A 21,227-nucleotide genomic window follows, 5' to 3' on the forward strand; every position below is an offset into this window, starting at 1 on the left:
AATAGTTGTTTGCTAGACCTTAATGGAAACTAATTGCTGCATATAAATGGTACTTCTGCTTACTGTTCAGTGGCTGTGGATGTTTTGTGTGATGTAACATGGAGATGGATGCTGGCAGGGAGCACGCAGTACTAGGTTCTGTGATGTTTCTCAGTGAAAATTCATCCTGATAACAAATGCAGGCTGTATCAGGATCAGTTTTAAGTTTGGACATACTAAACAGATGGATATGGGAGCAAACTGCTAAGCTTGACCAAAATAATGGCCATAAAATACACATGGGAGCCATGGCCATGGATCTGTGCTTGCCCTGTGCAGGGCAGCCCCTCTGAGCACCATCTCTTCTGCCTTCTGCCTTCCCAGCCTGCCTGCTACCCAACCACCTCGTCTGCTGCTGATGGGAAGGTGAGCACTGCCACAAAAGTGAGGGGTTTCCCCATGTCAATAATGAGGACAAAACAAGGTTTCTGTGGTCATTTTCGTGGGGTGACAAATGTTGATTCTCCATATGGTTTGGAGACTGTGTCAGCTCTAGCTATTTATTGCAACCCTGCCAACCCTTACGTGTTTTTCATAAATTCAGTGAAGGGATAGACAGCTTATGCAACTGAAGGCGTTTTTTCTTAATAGATTTGTACAGGACGGAAAAAGCCTTAATGTGGCTAACGTACTGTGCTTCTGAGCCAGAGGCCTACACTCCCTCCTGAAAGCAGACTTCCATCCAGTATTTTGTGTACATACAAACATTTAAAAAAACAGGTTTGAGAAGCTAGGAAGCCTCACACTTGTAGACATTCTAGATTGGATAGCTTCATCTGGAGTAATAATAATTTTAAAAAACACTTTCTAAACACAAATTCTTGGCATTTGATTTTAAAAAGCTTATTTATTTGTTTGCTTTCGTTATTACCAGATTAAATACAAATAACTGGAATAGCTACTTTTTTCTCCTAACCTTAAATCCTCAGCTTTAAAACCAAACTGATTTCAGTCCATGCTTGAAGAATTTTACTGAAAATCTCCTAATTTCATACATTACTATATAAACAGGCCTAAGATCTGATCTTACAGAACTTCTGATAGTTTTTATAGTCTTATAGCTTGTCCCAGATGTGAGAAATCAAACATGATCTAGCTTATAACTTGAAACTTTCTCTTTTGAGCAGAATTTCCCTGCAGCCACTGAGTCTTTTTGCAAATGTAAGAGCTTGCTTTTATGCAACTCATGGCTGCTGTAGCCCCTCTGTTTATGGTAAGTAATTTTCTAGGTAGCAAACATTAACTTTGTCTCAATTCTTCTCCCTGCAGGAAGCTGCACAAGCCTTGATTTATGCTGGGATGGCTGGGTCCAACTTGGAAAATATTCAAGAAAAAATAAATGAGTACTTGGAGAGAGTTCAAGCTCTCCATTCAGCAGGTGGGTAAGGAGCTTTCTAATTAAACCTCTGCTTAAATTAATTGAGTGGAAAGTTGTTTGCTGCTGGGAAATACATATAAATGGTGTTTATGCTGTTTTTATTATTCTGATTTTCTTGTCTTTTGTAAAGAACCACAAATGTAATGAGCACATCAGTGCTTTGAATTCTGATACGTCATAAATTAAGCAGAGACTGACTTTCTAAGGACTTGGGTGTGGGTGTTCTTTGCTTTTAAATATTCTGAGGAGCAAATGCAAGAATGGTCATTAATAAAGGTATTAAGTGACATGGACACTAAGTATATTGTCATAGGTGATTTATTTTCACAAATGATGCAATATTTTACATAATTAAACACCCTTGTTCTCCATGTAGTATGAAAGAGATTTTATTTACATTATTTCACATTTAAAGTATCCTGGAAGCTTACCACAGCTTCAGGGAAGGGTGATGGTGTTTCCTTGCCCTTGCATAGATGTTTTTAGCAAAGTTTAAAAATATTTTGTTACCAGACAGGAAATAGACATTAGTCGTCTGATTAGAGCTGCTAATGTTTTGGTGACACGTTCAGGATGTTTTTGCATGTCTGCTGCTATAAAAAGCTAAATACTGTTTTTCTTTCATTTAGTTCAGTCACAGAAGACAGACCCTCTGAAGTCAAAACAACAGTTGGACTTGGAGCGTGCTCACTTCCTAGTTACCCAGGCTTTTGATGAAGATGATAAAGGCAATGCAGAAGAAGCTATAGAGTTGTACACAGAAGCGGTGGAACTCTGTTTGAAAACAGTATGTTAAGCTACAGGTTAACTTGGTGGAATTATGTGATGGTAAGAAGTTCTTCCACTCTCACAAATGACTGACCCTTAAAGGCTGGCTTGAAAAATGGAGTACCTGTATTTGTAAAAACTACCTTTTAAGGTTTTTTTTGTTGTTTCACTGTATTTTTTTTAGTGTTTCTTCCAGTCTTTATTATGTTGCTATACAACACTGTAAATGTATGGGGACTTATCATTTATTTGGGTTTATTCTGAACTGGAATATGTTTCACGTTGATTTTTGCCCTGGAGCAAATACCACAAAAACAGAAATTAAAAGCTGTTAAAAATAAAGATGACTTGCCAATGTGTCAGCTGTATTAATTTCTGACTACATTAAAGGAAGTCATTTAAGGGAAGTTTGTGTGTGTAACATTTTCTGAAGATGTAACAGTCTACTGATGCCAAAACTATTAAAAATACTACTTGATTACTCAAGTGTTTACCACTAAAGTTGTTACGAGTTAATTCAGTTCACACTGAAATTAATAAGGATGAATTGGCCATTATATAAACAATGAAAAATATAATTACAGGTACTGCTTTTCTCCCTTAAGTCCAGTTGCCTTAACTAACTCATTACAAGAAGAGCTCACCATCATAATGTAACTCCACCAAGTCTGTTTTTCTTTTTCTTCTTTTCAATGTTAAAATGTAAAAATATTTGTAGGTTATTGAGGGTATTATATTACTGTTGCTACGTGTTTAAGTAAATCCTTTCCTCTGAATTGTGTTAACAGGTTTTACCTAGGCTAAAACCCCTGGTGATACAGTGTAACCAGATCAAGAGTTAGTAGAGCTGCTCTAGTTTTTCCACTTGAGCTGTTGGAGCAGAACGTTTTCATTTTCTTACTGCAGCAGCATGCTCCTTTTTGTCTATGTTCCTCCTTCTTGTGTCAGTGCATGCAAATATTACTGAAGTTGTTCTGAAGATATCTCATATTAACAACTGCATTTATTGAGTATTTCATTAGGTACAAGATACTGCTGAAGTTTCTTTAAATCTTGACTAGCATATTCTTTTGTTGACATGATGGTAAGGTTTGTCGCTTGAGGTGACCCAAAAGTACTTTCTTCTTCCCAGGATGAAAGGAGATTTAAGGGACTCTGCTATCTTGAAACTTTACTCCTGTCTTCTCCTCAGTATATTCATGGGAAGAGATTTGTTTCTTCTTTACCCTTGAAGTACTCAGAGAGCAACCATTACTTCTCTTCTGTGGCTGATTCCTAGATGAGTGTGCTGGTGTTCCATCTCCACTAGTTACCTTCATAAATCTTTAAAAGTCTTTTCTAACCAGGAACCCCAGAGTGTTATTTATTTGCAAATTAAATTAGTTGCTTACAGAGGATGTTTCTAGTTTTGTTTCTTGGGGTGAGAGTAGCTTGCTTTTTGTATCCTCAGTTGACGTCCCTGACCTGGAATAATTGGTCAAGGCACAAGGCTAGAACCTTAAACCTGCTTGTGGGTGCCACAGGAGAAGCCACACCTCATGTTGTGCCTCCTGCAGATTGGTTGGCTGCAGAAGCTGTGCTTCATCTGTAAGGAAGACAAAAGTATAAACTGTCATAGATCTGACTTCCCAAATGGGAACAGAAGTTAACACTCTTCACATCTTTGTCACCCTGTCCTAGGTTATTTTATGCTTTTGATTGCAAGTTAAAATTGTTGTTCTTGCACCTCTATCTTGTTTGTTTGAAAACAAACTTATTTTATGAAAGTAAACATTTAAAATTTTTTTTCCTAAGTTACTGTGATCATTTTAACACATTTGGGGTAAAGAATCGGAACACATCCAAGCTCAGTAGTGTATGCAACATTTTGTTATGTCTTCTTTCCGCTAATAGTGTTTTAATACAATTAATTCTTCTGGCAATTCTTTTTGTGTATGCGCTGTTTTCCTTGCTGAAGAATTTTAGACAGAACTTCCATTTTATCAAAATTTCACTACCACAGCAAAATGGTATTTGCTTACATAATATTTTTTTATGCCGAGTTTAAAAAAAGAAACAACAACAAACAAAGCAAAATATTTGCTCATTTCAAAAAGAGAATTGGAAGAAATAGCTAGTTACTCTTTACTGTAATCTAGAAGTATGACAACTGAGCTTATAAAACATGTTGGTGGTTTTTGGATGTGTAGATTTTTCTTTAATTTTGCACTTTAGGCTACTGAAACCTCAGAAGCAAACCTCCAGTCCAAACTGAAACAATTGGCTCGACAAGCACTGGATAGGTGAGTACTGCTAATGTTAGTAAACATACTCGCTGTTAGACCTAAGTGCACCCTCTGAGCTGGATTCTCAGTCTGACATCTCTGTGTGGATTCTGTGTAGACTTAAGTTCCTGCAGAGTTCACCTTAGAGCTAGTTGCCAGCTGCTTCACTGCTGAATGTGGCAGCTGTTGTGACAACCCTCTGGGAATCTTGGGACATGCAGAAATAGGAAAGGACTGTGTGCTTGTTAGAACAAATGCAGTACTTCAGAGATATAATCCAGAGTACTATAATTATTGGCCTCTATAAAAGATGCTGAACTCAGGCTAGCATGAAGTCAAGGTGTCAGTGCCCCTCCATAAGGAAGACAGCTTGGAAACTGGGAAAAATTTTTCTTTACAATAGCAATCTAATTACATAGGATATGCGTAGTGAAATCTCTGAAACAATTTACACAAGTATAAGTTCAATGTACCTCTTTTGAAATCAGCTGATGGTGAATCCCAGGCTATGTTTGCCTAAAGTTCAGTTTAAGCTGGGTTTTTGCACTTCTCAGTCTGTGTTCAGAAAAAAAATCCCCATATTTTGCATGTGTGTGACTATCCAGAAGCTTAATGCAGCAGTAACAAAATATGGCTCCTGCATACACAGTGTTCAAGCAGTTGAAAGTCTGGGTTGTGAGAGTGCCCATGGATTTTACTACTATTGTACCTGCTAGACAAAATAAATCTGGAAAGTATGAGAGGGTGCAGATCAGTTTTTTCTCAGTGTTTCAGTGATCTTGTTCTGAGATTCCACATAATGAACACTTACACAAATTCTCCTATTAGCATAATTTAGAGGCAATAAAAATCTAATGAGTTCTGTCAAAAGTAGCTTGTATGAGTTGGAAATGCTATATTTTAATTGATTCAATAACAGAAAAATAAAGAAGTACCAGCATCAGAAATCTATTTTTGGTTTTTTAGAAAAAGTAGTGTTGGTCAACTTGGGCATTTGCTCATTCCATTTAATATATGTGGGAACATGAACCAAGAAAATCAATACTTGAACTGTAATTAAATTTTTATCACTGTTGTAAAGAAAATGCATTCTGTATTTGCTTTAGAGCAGAAGCACTGAAGGAATCTATGTCAAAGTCATCACAGAAAGAGAAGTCAACTGCAGCCAAACCAAATCAGCCAGTCAGAACGTTCTTTCCATTGGGACCTGATTTTTCTTTAAATGATAAACCACAGACAATCAGAGCAGTACAAGCTAGTGAATCTCAAGGTCAGAGATACACTGCAGAGGAGATTGAAGTACTCAGGTAAGTCTAAGATTTTCCAAAATGAGTTCATGGAAGGTCTGGCTCTGAGAGGCCAAAGTGCAAAGTTGTTTTTATAGGTTATACAACTGCTACTTCACTGGAAATAAAAGGAGCATAATATTTTATATGACTGCCTTGTAGTCCATCCAGTTCCTTTACTTTTATTATAGGTGACATAAGCTACAAATAATCCATAAAACCATTAACTGAAATTGTGATTTTTGAAAACTATCAAATATATAATGTTCAAAGGTAGTGGTCTTGTTTTCAGAAGCACTGTGTATTACTAGTTTTTAAAACCTTATTTTATTGTTACCTTCTGCAAGTTAATCTTCAGAAGATGATTGATAGGTTTGTTACTCTTCTTTTTTGATGTTTTTCTTCTGACTTGCAGGAAGACTTCAAAGATTAATGGCACTGAATATGTACCTTTCATGAGTGTTGATCTGAGGGAACGTTTTGCCTTCCCTATGCCTTTTTCGTAAGTATGCTTCAGTTACTGAACTTCATTTTTGTTTTTATTTTCAAAACCTCCCCATATTTGGTATTTCTGTATTTTCTTTTTCAGGGTTTAAAATTGTTTACATAGGCTTTTAAGCATAATTCAGGCAGAGATATTTAAATATTACCACCTCCTTCTTCCACTCGGAACTTAAAACTTCACTGAAAGCTGATCCTGCTCTGTAGTACTGTTGCACTGTGTCTTCAAGCCTATAAGGATAGTATTATATTTAGCTTTTTTGATTATTGGGCTGGGCTGGCAGCTTGAGTCTGCTTTCTGATGCTGCTCCATGCTAATGAGTTCAGCTCAGTTGCCTGTAAAAATGCAGGTGATAGCTGTTTCCTCTATAAAGGGCTATTCTAAGGAAGAGTGATATATAACAGCTAGATTTTCATTCATAAGCAATACTAATAAGTTAAGATTACATAGCCATAATAGACAAAGACATATGGGGTAGGTTGATTTTTTTTCTTTTTAACATTTTTGCCTTTTTCCCCCTTAAAAATCCCAAACTTAGAAGCAGTGTACCTTGAAATAGCTTTTGTTTTACAGCTTTGTAATTGTTCTGTGCATATTTTGCACCATCTACCTGGCATATTTAAGACTGCACCTACCATAAAAAGCTCTTCTAAACTGTTACTGATTTTTTTTTTCTACTTTTTCTCTCTCTTAAATCTAGTGATAAGTGTGGGAAGCTACCATTATCCCCCAAACAGAAAGCAATGTTTGCCAAGTGGGTGCGACCAGATGACATAACAAATAACCCTACGATGATCTATACTGTATCAAGTTTCAGCATAAAACAGGTAAATTGTTCCCAAGGAAAAATATGTGATGCTTGTAGTTTTACATGGGGCACTTTGTAGTTCAAAAAGGAATCCCCAAATATGAGAGTGCTTTCCTTGGCTTTATGAGATTAAATAAATGGGAAAAATTTTGCTCTGTAGGGGCCTCATTTTGAGCAAGCATATATTTTCTGCCTCTTTAATAGTGGCTTTGCCTCTTTTGGTTTAAATCCTTCCCTTTTGAAGGGAATTATGAATGACTCTTTTCCTCCCCTCCACACACTTCATTCATCTCTCAGTATCTGAGTTTTTAGTAAATGTTCTCACTTGTTTTCTTTTCTTTATAGACTATAGTGTCAGATTGTTCTTTCGTGGCATCACTAGCTATCAGTGCAGCATATGAAAGAAGATACAACAAAAAATTGATCACGAGGTAAGTAACTGTTGCTTTGTAAGATCTTTTCAGACTTAATACTGCCAAGCTTTTGCAGTATGTTCTGTGACATCTGTACACAGTGAAAAACAGCATTTGTTTCACCTTCATCTCCCTTGGACTCGTGGTTTCAACACTTCTAAGCTGGAAGCCAACTTGATATTGAAACAAAGGTTTTAGTCTAACAGCAAAAAGCTGTTAGACAAACATTCCTAATAGAAATTTTGAGTCAAAATTTGGAACTGATTGTGAATTTAGTCAACATAGACTTGTTGAAAGAAACAACGGTTTTCAGACATTTATATACATTCTAATATTCAAGAATTTTTATAGCTACTCCCAGAAGTCTTCTCAATTTATTGCATCATGATATAGGTGTTTTGTTTCTTTTATTACTACCAGAGCATCTCATGTATCTTTGTTTAATGGATAACCCAAGTTTTATCCAGCCAAGCAGCACTTTATTAAATTTGCTGTCCTGGTGAGACAATTACCATTGATAAGTTTTCTGGGGTGTAACAAGCCTATGAAGTGGCTCCCTTACTGTACCTGCAGTGTTTTCTGGGGGGTTTTTCCTTTGACTCCTTAACTTGCTCAAGATAGCTTTCTTTTTCGATGACATTTTTTCATCTCTAGTTATATGATAACCATTAAACAATTCTTTATTGAATTTTGTTCTTCTGCTGTTGAGTTCTCTAAGGGGTATGAGTTCGTGGAGTTCCTTTCTTCAGGTGCTGTGAGATAATTTCTCAGGGTTTTCTTCTGTTACTCAGCCAACACAGATTTAAATAAAAGCCAGCTAAAATCACAGTCAAACATTCCTTAATTAATTAAGCATAGTTCATTACAAAACTTTTTAAAAATCACAGAACTCTTTAACTCACTAAGATATAACTTGCTGTCAATATAGGTATGTATACAGACACTGGAGTCTAACTTCAAATGTGCTTTGAGGAGTAGGAAATAGTTTGGAAGGATTTTGTATTTGTTTGGGATTTTTTAAATATAAACTTTATTTATAATGCCTTCTGGTTTCATTTTTCTACTGTGTTTGCTGCTGTGCAACAGGTGGTCCATCTTACAACTTATTGTAGAATTAATGTTAACAACACTATCTCAGCTCCACTCAGTTGGCATCCTGCGATAAATTTGCCATGGATTTTCTGGACTTTGCTAGGATGCTGTTGCCAGACCAGTGTGTGAATGTTTTTGGATTGTTTTATTTTAAGCTATTCTTTTTGGAACTGAATTTGTATTCTTTTCAAAGTTCTGCACGACCTTCTCTTTCAAAAGTTTGACTTGTCATTCAGGCAAATATTGTATTTATATCATAGATTTTCAAATACTGCTTGTTTAATCATAAGATAAATTTGTTTGCCTTGTTTCTGTTTGAGAAACAGGTTACTTCTGTTCTTTTTGCTACTATATTAAGTAGAAACCTGCAGCAAGAGCAGGGCCTGAAAAAATAAACCCAATTTAGACATGATTATTTTTACTAAATTTGAGTTGCTCTTCATTAAAAATGACATATTTCTGTTCAGTGTAAATTCTATAAACAGGTTGTTTTAATCCAACTTTTATCATAAGTGTAGGTACAGCCAAATCATTTATGTCATAATTTCCTCCTTTTTTTTTTTTTTTTCTGTTAACAGTATAATTTACCCTCAGAATAAGAAAGGAGAACCAGAATATAATCCATGTGGTAAATACATGGTGAAGCTTCATATCAATGGTGTTCCTAGAAAGGTAAATTTTTCGGGGGAGCTTACTAGTGTTACTGTATAAGTCATGTGTTTTAAAGTCTTGATCAGCTTCACTATGAAGTGCCTGCCTAGCAAAAACTTTAGGCAGGTGTTTTTGGAAAGTAATTTTTAATTGTTAAACCTTTTTGAGATTCATTCTTGGTTTTGAAGTATGCAACCACATACTTCTTCTGTCTGTAGTTCTGCACTTCTATAGACATTAATACAAGCAGCCTTACATTAAATTCGTGTAAAAAATGCCTTATATTACTTAATAGAATTGTGAAAACCAAACAGGACAGAGCTATATATTCCCTATTTATGAATTAGATGTGCACTCCTCCACTCCATCTTAGAAAGAATTAAAAAATATAGAGGGGGATATCAGGAAGAGTAGAGATATGAAATGACCATAGAGGAATAACACAACTGATAAATCAAGCAAGGCCTTGCTCTGCAGATTCTTAATAAGAGGAAATGCCTGAAGATAAAACTTCACAAACAAGTTCATTTTCTTTTCAGTGTAATAAATAAGAACATAAAATAATGTATTTCTCCACAACATATTTAACTGTAGCACAGATCACAGTGACTGATGAATGCTTATGAGAGTTCAGAAGTTGAGTGGTCATATTCATAGGGCGGGGAAGTCGGGGAAACTCCTCAAAGGCTCTTAATTGTTAAAATACAACCTCGGGTTAGGAAGTCCTTGAGCTGCAAAATTCTGGAATCTGAATGTTCCAGGAAAGTATCATTTTTGTATCTGCCTTGTTCTTAATATTCTTTCCAAAATATCTCCTAATGGCTGCCTTTTGTTAAGATGAATGGCCATTTGCTCTCCTATGAAAAGGTCTATTCATTCCTGCACAGACAGGATTTGAGCAGAGAATGTGCTGTGTTGGTAGCCTGTATTTGTAATGGGCCAGTGCCAACAGGAAAGTGAAACATCTATTCACAGAAACTGTTTCAGATTACTGCATATATTCAGTAAGACTCTGTAATGATGAATATAAGTACCTAATTTAAAGAAGAAATGTTAATACTGTCAGAGCTGCTGCTTTGAGATGTTTTTCCTTTTCAGAGAGAAGAAACTTAATTCTGGAACTAGAGGCTATGAAAGTGATATGACAAAATTTGTTTCCTTAAAGATAAAGAAATACTTATTTCTCTGCTGGCTATCACACATCGCCCATGCTCTGATTCCTAGCTAGATGAGGAAAATTGTTAGGCTTTTCTTTACTTTTTATGCTTGTAATTGCATGGAAACTCTCTGCAAGTGCCTTTTGCAGTAGCTATTACACACTTCATAAGAGTATACTGTCACCATCAGTCAAGGCAGCCACTCACATGTCACCCAGTTAGACCAGTGCAATCAAGAGCTGGCAGTGGAATTTCTTTTTCACTTGGGCAAACCACTACAGGATTGATAGAGGTTCCATACCTGAGAATAATGGTCAGTTCTGGCTGTGTCTGAAAAGCTTTGTATTAATGAGGATTTTGTTTTATTTTCTGATTACTTTCAAAATACTTTATTAGATTTATGATGATTTTTCATTCATTTCACACAGGTAATCATAGATGACCAGTTACCTGTTGATCATAGTGGGGAACTTCTCTGCTCTTATTCCAATAATAAGAATGAATTATGGGTGTCACTAATAGAAAAGGCTTACATGAAGGTCATGGGAGGATATGATTTTCCTGGATCAAATTCTGTAAGTATGAGATTATTTTTAAGAGGAAAAAATCCACTTAAATAATAAAGGGTGAAATAATTTCATTCTAGTGAAATCAAAATGAACAGCTTAGGGAGACAAGTCTTTGGTTTGACATTTTCTTAAATTTTTTTCTGTTTCATTTTTTCACAAATATGTTTAGCTGTGCTTAATGAAATTATTCCATCAAAATAGAATGAGCAAGACATCTTGATGGTCAAAGTTAATTTTAGTTCTCAGACTTCAGTATTGATGCTTGTAGGTAGGAAGTGTTTATATAGAGTCTAGATGGAGGTGTTGGGTGAAGTCAAATTCTCTTTGCCCATATCAATACTGCTGATTTTGGTTTCTAACTCTTTCAACAAATAGGGCAGTTCTCCCTCATTAGGTAATGGAGTCAGCTAGGAAAGGAACAGTCTAGACATTTAGAAGGTCTGTATAGAGGAAGTAAGTACTTTGATCTCTGCAAGTTTGTTTATCAGATTGTTCCACTCATCTCCATAAATAGCAGTTGGGTTTCTATAGTGTGGTTACTAAAGAAACAGTAAACATACATCATACAAGTGACATGCAAGTTATTCTTTTAAAGAGGGATGGTTTGCTGAAGTGAGTAGCCCACATAATTTGGTACTTAGGAAGCCTTTCTGATTTTAACTTTATACTATTAATTTTTTTTTTTTTTTTAATTCATGGTGTTAATTCATGTCTTGACAATCACATTCTTGGTGGATATACTTGGTAATAGTCACCTCTTGAAAAATTGTTATGTAGACAAATGTGGCTTTTGTAAGGGGTAAATGTGGCAGGCATTTTTAAGTGTCAGGCTGCTTTGTTTTGAAGGACAAAAGCTGGTGAGAATAATGGTGTTTTATTCCCATTATCATCCTCTAACTTGGTATCTGGAAAAACAGCTAGACTGGTGACATTTAATCTCCACCCTTCCTGCCCCCTCCAGTTTCCACTGTATTCCAGCTTCCTTCTGTAATCAGGGTTACTTACAGTCAGGCTGTCTTGCACTTGTAATTCCTCAAGTTCCCACCCCGCAGTGCTGGTTATTGACACTTCAAGCATAGACAGTCTCTGCTTTTGCTTTGAGGAGTACAAAGCAAAAGAATAGGAATTAAGCAATATTTCAAAGAGTTGGGAGATTAAAGCATATTTTTATGGAATACATGTCAGTATCAGCTTTACCAAAAAGAATAAAAAACCCAAACCCTTAGCTTCGGAAATAAAACATAAATTATTTAAAATGCATATATAACAGCAAGGTACCAAATAGTGCTTCTGAGATATGCTTTAAAAATCTGTAAATCAATGAAATAAATAGAACACATCACATAATTGAGCACGACTGATGATTCTGATATGCTTCCATTGCTCTGGAATTCCAGTTTATTTCATCAGTTCACTTTCCAGCTGTTTTTTTAAGCTACTTGGAAATGTTTTCCTTCTCTAATCAAAGAATTTTTTGTTTGTTAGTCTTAATCTTGACCCTTTTATGTGTAGAGCTGTATTGTAACTTATGTGTACTTGATTTCTTTCAATGCATTGTATAAATTGTGTACAGACATCAAATGTTCATATATGGATTATCTGTTCTGATTTCTTTTGAATACTTGCATTTCAGAATATTGATCTCCATGCACTGACAGGATGGATACCTGAAAGAATTGCTATGCACTCTGACAATCAAGCCTTCAATAAAGATAGCACTTTCAGAATGCTTTATCAGAGGTAGACATTTGTTCTTTCCTAAGTAATTAAAATGCTTGCTGTGTAGTAGCTGTGTTACCACTGTAAAAGCAGTACAGTCACCACAGATACTTCAACAGCATTTTGGTACTGCCACAAATTGTGCTTTATAAAACTTCCACGTGCTTTCTGGAAGAAGAAAAATTGAGGTGTTGGTGGCTTTGTTACAACAGAAGATGAAAATACTGGGGAATTTTGTGTGATGGAATTCTTCTTCTATATGTATGAATTAAAAAAAAAAAAATAAACCTTTCCTTGATAAAGAAAACAGAATATAAAGTCAGAGAAGAGCAATTTGGAACCAATATACCAGCCTATAATATATACCAGTTAAATGTTTAAAAAGAAGAAAGATATGTGTTCTGTGTTTCCACACAGTTCCCCAGAACTATACTATATCTGCTGTCCTTGGCAAGCAGATATAATACAGTGTTTCTAATTGTATCACAAGGTTATGCCACATCAGTAAACTTCCTGGAGGAGCAGCAAAAGTCTGTCAAAACTGAAATACTGGTTTTCAGACCTACCATAGCAGTTGCATTTGATGGTCTTAAAAGTCCAAAATAAATGATTCTATTATTTTGCTTATGGTGAAAGATACAGCTGTAAATTACAAATGCCAGGTATACCAACTACTTTGATTTCTTTCAAAATGGCTCTGTGCAGCCGGAGTCTTATGTATTTCAGTACAGTAGAAGGGGGTTATTCTGTTGACTGAAACATCTGCATCCACGATAAAAGAGTCTTTCTACAGAATTTTTTCAGTTGCTTAGGAGCTCTCAGAGCTGTCAACAATTTTTCAGATGTTCCTGTGTTGTAATTTGAAGGTATGACTGAAGTTAGGATGGGATCATTGGAACATTGCTATTGTTCACCTGTGCTAGAGTGAAAACGTGTTGACCCATACAGTCCAGTGATCCAGTTATCTGTCTAGGGACACCAAGCATGTACTTGGATTTTTAGCATAGACTGGAAAGATGTTAGTGTGTTTTCACAACAGTAATTGTTCCAAAATTACCAATTGCTATTCAGAGCACTAAACGTGAGTATAAACACCTGCAAAAGTATAGAAGCATGAACTTCTCCTTCTTCAGAATCCTGAAGGGTGTGACAGACTTAATAATTTGCTATATGCAGTCGTTGACTTAGTGGTGATGAAACCACATTTGTGCTCGGTTGTGGATCTGTGAAGAGTATCTTAAAAGTGACACAGGCTGAGCTTGAGGTTGATAAATGCTGGATTTTGTTTAGGAAGGTATGAAACTATATTAAAATAATAATTTTAAATTTAAGCGATATACTTAATTGTGAAAGAAAAATAGTTCCACTTTTTCAAAATTTTTTCAGGAGTGATTTCTGTTGACAAAAACCCATATATCCCAGTTTTCATAAAGCAGGGTCATGCTAATGGAGAGTGTACAAACATGGTATTGCAGCATCTGTCAAATGTTAGATTGCAACTTGTGGGATTTAATTAAGCTATTTTTTCACCTCTTTTTGAACAGATTTCACAAGGGAGATGTCCTTATCACAACAGCAACAGGGGTGATGTCTGAAGAGGAAGGAGAGAAGTGGGGTTTAGTTCCAACTCATGCATATGCAGTCTTGGATATAAGAGAATATAAGGTATCAAATGAAACTGAAGGTGTTTTCAAACTCCTGTTTGAAACCTACATGTGTTTCTAGGTTTACCCTAGATGGGTTGCTACTGATTTTTTTTACTCAAATGGCTAATATGTTTTATTTTGTCTTGGACTCCACGGGGAAATTTTAGAAAACTTAATGATTTTGTGTTTTCGTTATCCATATAAAAGCCACTTTCAATATGTAAAAATTACCGTGACAAGATGAATTGACAATTTTATTTTGTGTTTTTATTAGGGACTTCGATTTCTTCAGCTAAAAAATCCCTGGAGCCACTTACGTTGGAAGGGACGATACAGTGAAAATGACACAAGAAACTGGACCCCAGATTTACAAAAATATTTGAACTTTGATCCCAGAACAGCTCAGAAAATAGACAATGGTAATAAGATTTTAAAAGTCATTGTCTTTTCAAATAGTATAGATCTTTGTGGTATATCCCTGCAGGAAGGTGGAAAGAACTGCTTAAGTTCAGGGAGAGTAAAACAAATACTAGAAACTAAATAGTCCAAATGTTTAGGAAGTATTTGTGTATTTAAATCTGTCATTTCAGGTTTGTCTGGGGTTTAAGTAATCTAGTCAAGTTAAATATTTATCTCAAATTCATTGACAAAAAAGTACCTCCTTGGTTAAGTGTGTTGTCCCAGTATGTGGGAGTTCAATGCAAAGAGAACATTCTGACAATAAGCTGTGTAATGCTACTTTTTAATATGTGAATGGACTTTTTGTGGGTTTTTTCCGTCTGCAAAATTTTCAAATATGTATCAACATGCTTATTGTAATCAGTATTTAAATCAGTCTTTCTGGTGCATCAGCTGCATTTTACTTTGAAAAAGATGTTTCTGCTTTTTTACTGTGTCCTAGTTGCTGCCTGCAAATCTCTGAGGGAGCCCTTTTGTTCAGTGCCACTATTTTTACAACACTGTGCCTCCAAATACATTAGATTATAGCATTTATTGATAAGCCTTGTGCAAATGCCTGATGAAAACTTTTGATTCAAACATAAAAATACCAGCCCTGGATTTGTGACAGTTATGAGATAATAGCTTGTTATTTATTTACCAATTCATTTAGTAAGTAATTTGTAGCATCTGGTTGTTAAAATTTTATATGAAATTACCTTAGTAATTCTAATGGAGTTATTTCTTCTAATTGGATTTACACTTTTTTCTTCTTGTTTTTGTGTAGTTATTATTACTATTTTTTAGTGCTGCAAGATCTGCAACTTCCTATGTCAGAGACATGATTTATAAAGCTGCTACCATTTTAAAAGATCATTCCACTAGGAATTTGTTGGTTTGCAGGCACTGTTGGCTGGAGTTGCAATTAAGGGAGCTATGGAGAATTAGAATAAATGCATGAGAATGTTGCAAAGATAAAGCAAATTTAGGGTGCAAAAACAAGTGACATAGGTGTTGGATGAAGTATCTTAGAAATACATGTAAACATGCTCACGTGTTGAATACTTGATTGTGCTGGATAACTGCTGAAGTAGGTTGTTGAATTGCAGGAACCTGTTTGACTCTATTTTGTGGGTTTTTTAGTTTTTTGGTTTTTTTTTTTTTTAATTTTAGAAACCTAGGAAAGGGGAAATCAGGTCAGAATCGCCTAATGATGTCTCTTTCAAAATAGCAGATTTTGTCATACCTTCTGCTTAGTGCTTGAGAATGGAGAAGCATTCTGACAGCTTCAGAAAGTCCCTGATAATAAGCAGAGACTAATTTGTTTTTTCTTGCTTTAACTTGGTTTGGGGGGCAAGTTTAAATTAAGCAATTTAGGCAGTGCAGTCATTACTACTACATTTTGCAGAAATGTGTACTTATATAAGCTGTATTATTTGCTCAGAAAGAGACTTTCCAGAAACAAGTAAAATCAAGGTATCTGGTAAGAAAATAATAATAGCATTTCCTTTTCAGGCATTTTCTGGATTTCCTGGGAGGACCTGTGCCAGTACTATGATGTTATTTATTTGAGTTGGAACCCAAGTCTTTTTAAAGAATCTACATGTATTCACAGGTTGGTTCAAAAGATAAAATTTTTGTTTCAAAATCTCAGTAAGTGTTCTGTTGTGATGTTTCCTTCCTTCAATTCTTCCAGCTTATAGCTAGGAGCTTGAATTCAAACCCTGTTCTTTTGAGCCTGACTTTACACTTTCTAGGCCCAGGCTTTGTTTTTGATTACATCTGTAACATCAGTGGTGCTCAGTGACCCTTGTGATGTTTCTGTGGACCTACAGCTGTGTAACCAGATTCTGACCTCAGTCCAACATCCCCCTATCAGAATAAAAAACAGAATTTTGTGCAGTCCATCTCTAAGCAGTGCCCAGACAGTGCTTAAGTGACCTAGTTATTATTTGAAATTAATTTTTCTGGCCACTTGCAAATGAGCTCTGTGGCGTGTGTTGTCTGTATAGGGTGTGTTCACTGGCATCAGGATACTTTAACCAGTTCTGGGTTTTAGCAGTTGTAGTTATCATAAATAATCTTCCTTGCCTGCTGATTTGTTTTCTGAGTGTATGTCTCTTACCAAATACTCATTACATTCAGAGAGTTTGTCTCCCAGTTTGGGGATAAGTGTATGTATCTATGTCTTGGTTTTGGAAAGCAAGGGTTTCTATACTTTTCCACTCCACTAGACTGCACTTTGCCACTGCTTCCACACTGTCCCTGCATGTGTTAGCTCTGCACAAGCTCCTTCATCTGCAGTGTGACTGCTGAGCTTATCTGTAAAGGCTCCTTCCATCTTTGCACTCCAGTTATTTCTAAAATACACTGTGGTGATGTAGCAAGATGAGATGACGTGTATGCTAATGTCAGAGCTCACCTGCTGTCTGTCTGTCCTTACATTATCAGTGATTGTCTTCCCTCTGTGTAGGGAAAAGCTTTTGCACAGTGGCAGTTGCCATAAAATGGAGAGTAACAACGGCGATAATTTGAAGCTTTTTTAATGCAACCTTCCACACATGCTGTTCAGTTTTACAAGTGTGAGAGGGACAAGGAGACTTAGGAATAGCTGTATACACTTCTGTTTCCAGTGTGCCACATTTTGTCTTCAGTCATCAGCACCTTTTGTTTTTGTCGCTGTATTTTTCTTGTCTAGACACCTCACGAGGCAGCAGGCAGATTCTGCAGTAGGGCACCTCAAAGATCTTTAACACTTCCTGCAGGGCACCCTTCTAAGCATGAAATAGGGTGAATTTTAAAATAAAAATTGCCTCAGGAAAAAAAAAGGAGGAAAAAATTTGGCAAGTTTTTGAAACCAACCATAGCAGATAGATAGATAAGATAGATTTCTACAGTTAGAAAAGTAAAAGTATTTTTCATTTAATATTGGTGTGAGCACTCATTGCTATGGTTGTGTAGCCCAGGCTGCTTAAATGGTTCAGCTTTTTCTGTGCTTTGTGTGGTTGCAGCCAGGCTGTTTGTATTTAACATTTTTTATTATCATACATGTATTGTGATGAACTCATTTAAAACAAGGTTCTAAGATAATGCTTCTGATATGACTCTATTATGTAACCACTGCCATAGATTCCAGTAGAAAACTAGGCTTTGGTGACTTGTTACTGATAAGATCACACTCTACCTATCTATAGGATTTGGTGTTTGTTTCAAAGCACAAATTAGTTTCTTACAGGTCTGATAACATGTCTGTATCATTTTCAGTACGTGGGATGCAAAGCAGGGCCCAGTGAAGGATGCCTACAGCCTGGCCAACAACCCTCAGTACAAGCTGGAGGTGCAGTGTCCACAGGGTGGTGCTGCTGTCTGGATCCTGCTCAGCAGGCACATCACTGACAAGGTGCTGGTTCTGCACTGCAAGCTCTGCCACAGCTTCTGTAAATCTTTCTGTATGGCTTTCTGTTATGAGTGTGTTACTGCTATCTTCAGCTGTGTATGCCTGTGTACATGTGGAATTTTTTAATTCAGCAGGTACATGTACCTCCAGTTGAAACAGAGCAAAATTTGAGCTAAGTGATTCTATTTCACTTAGGGTCTGAAGTAACTTTGAATCCTGGGGCCTGAATAAGTTAAATTAGTGGATGTTTGTTTACTTCAGGCATTTGAAAAAGAATTCTGTTGTCTATCCCAGTAAATACAAATATCAGATCATATTGTGTGCTGATCAAAAGGGATGGTAGAAGGTATACTTGACTCTGATTAAGCATTCATGATGTTTCACAGAATTGCACAATTCTGATTTGTGTTTTTTTGTGGGTTTTGTTTTTATAGGATGACTTTGCACACAATCGGGAGTTCATTACAATGGTTGTATACAAGACCGATGGCAAAAAAGTTTACTATCCAGGTTAGTGTACCTTAATTGTCAAGAAGCTGATGTTATAAATAAATTAAGAAGCACACAGAATTTTGTGGAGAGGAAAGGCACTTTTTTCTTTAAAACTAGATGTTTTTCTTTAAAACTGATTTCAGTCTTCTGAAATCATTGTTTTGCTCTGCTTGAGCCTACTTAAAGTCTACACTGAAGGAATAGGCCATTCTAAACATGCTGTAAGCACTCTTAAGAGGTCCACATAGTCCTGCTGACACTTATTTCAATGCAACATTTTCTGTAGTTTTTCTGGTTATTTTTCAGTGCCAGTTGTTAATGCTTAGAGGGAACAGATGTTGTGTGCTAATTTCTCTGATAGCGTAATTATTTCCTACATTTGTGAAATTATTTAAAGGTCTACAGCTTCCACAAAATGAAAATAATCAGGATTAATTGTCTCATGAACTTGGCTTAGTAAAGTACCTAAGCAAGCTTATGAAATATAGGTGAACTCTTCAACATATTTCCAAGTATCCTGTATGGAATGGTAAAAATGTTCAAATTTTATCAAAATCTCACTCTTGGTCATTATATGTCAGATTCTTTTCACCTTGAGGAGAAGAGGTTTGCTGTAGCTGTGAAGTAGCCAAGTATGCTTTATTTCAAGAGAGATAGCAGATCTGAGACACAGGCTGAGACACAGGGTGTAAAGGTAATGCCCAGGTTTAATGGATAGACTGAAACTTTACAGTAGAGCTAGTAAGATCATCTTTTTATTATTCTTTCTGTTAAGTTAGAGATTGCTAGGAATATTCCTTGTAATTATTCAGTGAAGGTGCATCCTAAGACAAGTGGGATTTGTCCAGTTGCTTTTACAGACAGGAACCTCTTTAGAACCAGGTTTGCATTCAGGTAGCTGCTCATGCGACAACTTCCTTAGTAGATTTTTAAAGCTTTTTTTCACCAAAGAGTGGAATTTATGGGACTTTTTCTATTGGAATAGCTAATAAGCATTGCATTGTTTACATCTGATCTTGTTCAGTGAGCTCTGCTGACCAATTTCCCCAGAATCCAAGCTTCCCTGAGAACCCAAGTCTTTCTGTGAAAAGATCTGTTGACACCTGACATCATCTGGTTTTGCAAGAGCTCCTCTGTGAGGAGAAGTAAATGCCCAAGTTGCTTCTGGTATTCCTGGTAGTTGTAGCAGTGCTTATTTTACACATGTGTCTCACTGAAAATGTTCTTAAGTGAGCAAACCCAAACACAGTGATATAGTAGAGGGAATTGTTCAATTGTGCTTGAAGGAGACAGCCTAGCAAAACCAGTAGCAAAAACTGAATCATTCATATGTTTTGTCTTGCTGCACAAACACTTTTAAAAACTTCTGATCTCACGAGCTCAAACTTGTTTAAAACCTTTTTCCATAGAAATAGATTGGTCAAGCTGCAGTATTATTTTTAACCATCTGTTAAAATGAGATGAGAACAAAGCAGCTTAATCCTTTTGGCAGCAAGGCCAAGATTTCCCATTCCTAAGCTTCTTATTGTTTTATATTAATCCTTTCCCCTCTCCCATGTTGTTTTGTTGAAGAAAATAAAAGGACCTGATCCTGGGCCTATTGAAGTAATTGGCTAGACTTGGTTCTGCTTCACTGAAATTAAAAGAAGTCTGGAAAGAACCAGTTAGAGGACAAATAACAAATTACACTGTCTAATTATAAAAGCAAACATTTGGGATCTTTCTAAGTACCACATGTGCATTGGTATTGGGATGCAACTACATCTGTGTAATGATCAAATTATTTCAAGAGAGAGGGACAGAAAGCGTGTGTGATTTAGTTAAAGGAATTAAAATGTTTTGAAGTATTGTTTACGAGGTGGCCAAAGTCTTGGCAGCTGGCATTCTGGAACTGTCCAGCCAATGGAGAAAGAGCAGACACTTCAGAGATTTTCAAAGAGTGCTTAAACATGCATTATCTTACTCTTGAAATTTCAACATAATTACAGCGGTCTTCTTTGAGTAGTGACATTGGTGGGAGATGGATAAGCAGTCCTTGCAAGTCTTGGGATTTAAGCTGTACTTTCAAGCACAGAATTTGTGTCTTGTCCTGTGTGATGTACCTCTCCTGAAAACAGTAGTTGATTTTAAGACTGTCCTTTCTATGGGTAAATCTTGAGGCTCTTATCTGTTCAGAGCAGTCGGGTCTGTTCAGTCTAATCTTAGAAGTTTACCAAGCTGGGGGGTTTTTTGGTCAGGAAAAAATGTTCATCCTTTTCTTTTTTAGCTGATCCTCCTCCTTACATTGATGGTATTCGGATTAACAGTCCTCATTATCTGACCAAGATAAAGCTGACCTCTCCAGGTTCCCATACATTCACCTTAGTGGTGTCCCAGTATGAGAAACAAAACACCATCCATTACACCATCAGGGTATGTACTGTTGTTTCATAATGAATGTAAGCAATTAAACTGTAAAGTGTCCTTTGTTTCTAAATTTAATTAAAAGGGTATTTCTGAATTAATATTGCTATCTTGGGGAGGGAAGCTATGAGTGATGGAGTAGAACCACTGGATTAAGTGTTTGATGTTCTCCATTTGTAGTAGCAAAATTTTAGTAGCAAAATCA

The 21,227-nt window shown here is 36.2% G+C and overlaps 1 protein-coding gene across 3 annotated transcripts in view; it reads left to right on the forward strand.

The window, feature by feature from the left end:
* CAPN7 (calpain 7) overlaps positions 1-21,227 on the forward strand; it is a 32,090-nt gene that overhangs the window by 2,802 nt on the left and 8,061 nt on the right. The window contains exons 2-17 of one of the 3 annotated variants that reach the window (XM_068205454.1): positions 1,309-1,417; positions 2,047-2,204; positions 4,400-4,467; positions 5,556-5,756; positions 6,151-6,237; positions 6,938-7,064; positions 7,391-7,476; positions 9,129-9,222; positions 10,787-10,933; positions 12,561-12,667; positions 14,191-14,311; positions 14,567-14,711; positions 16,246-16,345; positions 17,995-18,130; positions 18,562-18,637; positions 20,886-21,031. In XM_068205454.1, the coding sequence (XP_068061555.1) occupies positions 1,309-1,417; positions 2,047-2,204; positions 4,400-4,467; positions 5,556-5,756; positions 6,151-6,237; positions 6,938-7,064; positions 7,391-7,476; positions 9,129-9,222; positions 10,787-10,933; positions 12,561-12,667; positions 14,191-14,311; positions 14,567-14,711; positions 16,246-16,345; positions 17,995-18,130; positions 18,562-18,637; positions 20,886-21,031 (1,908 nt within the window). Of the gene's footprint in view, positions 1-1,308; positions 1,418-2,046; positions 2,246-4,399; positions 4,468-5,555; positions 5,757-6,150; positions 6,238-6,937; positions 7,065-7,390; positions 7,477-9,128; positions 9,223-10,786; positions 10,934-12,560; positions 12,668-14,190; positions 14,312-14,566; positions 14,712-16,245; positions 16,346-17,994; positions 18,131-18,561; positions 18,638-20,885; positions 21,032-21,227 lie in introns of all 3 variants that reach the window. The other 2 variants (XM_068205465.1, XM_068205472.1) reach the window with 2 other exon arrangements.

This window comes from Anomalospiza imberbis, chromosome 1 (genome assembly GCF_031753505.1).
Source record: "Anomalospiza imberbis isolate Cuckoo-Finch-1a 21T00152 chromosome 1, ASM3175350v1, whole genome shotgun sequence".
NCBI lineage: Eukaryota > Metazoa > Chordata > Aves > Passeriformes > Viduidae > Anomalospiza > Anomalospiza imberbis.